General features: G+C 44.2%; 1 protein-coding gene across 1 annotated transcript in view; it reads right to left on the bottom strand.

The window, feature by feature from the left end:
• Positions 1-375: 375 nt before the first annotated feature.
• The window catches only part of LOC118477942, a 62,657-nt gene continuing 61,492 nt past the window's right edge, over positions 376-1,540 (bottom strand). Inside the window, exon 3 of the mRNA XM_035970688.1 lies at positions 376-640. Within this exon, the coding sequence (XP_035826581.1) occupies positions 387-640 (254 nt within the window). The 3' untranslated portion in view covers positions 376-386. The remainder of the gene's footprint in view (positions 641-1,540) is intronic.

The raw sequence follows: 1,540 nt of genomic DNA, 5'->3' as shown, positions 1-1,540 counted from the left end.
TAGATAGATAGATAGATAAATAGATAGATAGATAGATAGATAGATAGATAGATAGATAGATAGATAGATAGATAGATAGATAGATAGAGAGATGAAGTCACCGGACGACTAAATTTTCAGAGGAACAACACTATCCACGCAACATTGAACTAAAGCGAAAAACAAAGAAATGCTGTCATCGATGAAATGGGACGACAAATTCCACCCCCCACCTCACACACGTACGCACGCACACACACATGCACACTTACACAAACACACACACCTACACAGACACTCACACGCACACACACACTTACACACACACACACTCACACACACACACCAACACACACATACACACATACTCACACACACACACACACAAAGTCTGTTCACCCAGTAACCTACCTGTCCGAATCAGAAGCCAAAGAAGTCCGTCTGCTCCCTGCGCTGCTGCCGGAAGACCTCCGAAGGTCAAGGGCGAGTGCGCCGAGCATCATGTGATCAGAGGCAGACGCGTAAGACGTTCGTCTGCTCCCGTAGTCGACGAAAATCTGGGGAACCACGAATGGCGGCTCGTCTCTGCTTCTCTTCCGTATCATTGGGCCGATGATGAGGCTCTTTTTCTCTTCCTTCACTTTCTTTTTCTTGCATTTGCCTGACAGGAGGATAAAAAAGTTTGATTAAAGGTTTGAATTAAGCTAAGGGCACTGCCTGCATTACATAGAAAGACAGAGAATAAAATGGTTCGGCCACCTGTTGCTATGTCACCTGGCCAGCCAGCCTCGAGAGCCTACAACACCAAGCACTCAGGCTATAATGTAAGAGGAAGGCCACGGAAAATGTGGATCAAGGAAACCCTGAGAAAACATAAAAATCCTAACTGAAAGAGCTGCGGAGCTGGCCTACCATAGAAAACTGGATCTCTCCTCGACGTTTAACGGCAACAAAGGATGAAAAAGTAAACGTTAGTAAGTATTAAGGAGAAGAATAAAGATACAAGAGTGAGTCATCATCACTAGGTGCAAGATCTGCAATAGACATGGCGTCACCGATTAGTATTCGCCATTCATTCCTTTGCAGGGATGTTCTTTAAAAAAGCTATATTTATCATATCATCCCGATTATTCCCTGTCTCCCATCTGTTTAGGCTTTCCAAGTAAGTTGCTCTGGGTCTACCCCTGCCCGTAAGAGACACATACAACTTGGAGTAAAAGCAGCGCTACAGTCGAGCTGCAGAAAAGTAAAGATGGGCACATCTAAAATAAATAATGGAATGAGGGATGTTTTCTCAGGCTGCATCAGTAAAAGCGTTTTTGGGGGAAATTCGATCACGGTAGAATTTTTTTAGCTTTGAATCCAAGACGAGCAGACAGACACATTTTTGGTTCTCCGGCTAAAAGAGAAAGCAAGACGAGTTACGAAAGAATAAAGATGTATTTGGAGGAAAGTGGGACCAAGTTTTGGCAGCCTCTTACCACAACTCAAAGTAACAATGACACAAAATGGCACGGCTTCCTTTCCTCTGAGGGATGGAAATAGGGGTGGTGTAGGAAGG

Source organism: Aplysia californica, unplaced genomic scaffold (genome assembly GCF_000002075.1).
Source record: "Aplysia californica isolate F4 #8 unplaced genomic scaffold, AplCal3.0 scaffold00307, whole genome shotgun sequence".
Classification (NCBI taxonomy): domain Eukaryota; kingdom Metazoa; phylum Mollusca; class Gastropoda; order Aplysiida; family Aplysiidae; genus Aplysia; species Aplysia californica.
The sequence above is the reverse complement of the archived record's forward strand: the minus strand, read 5'-3'. Positions and strand labels throughout refer to the sequence as shown.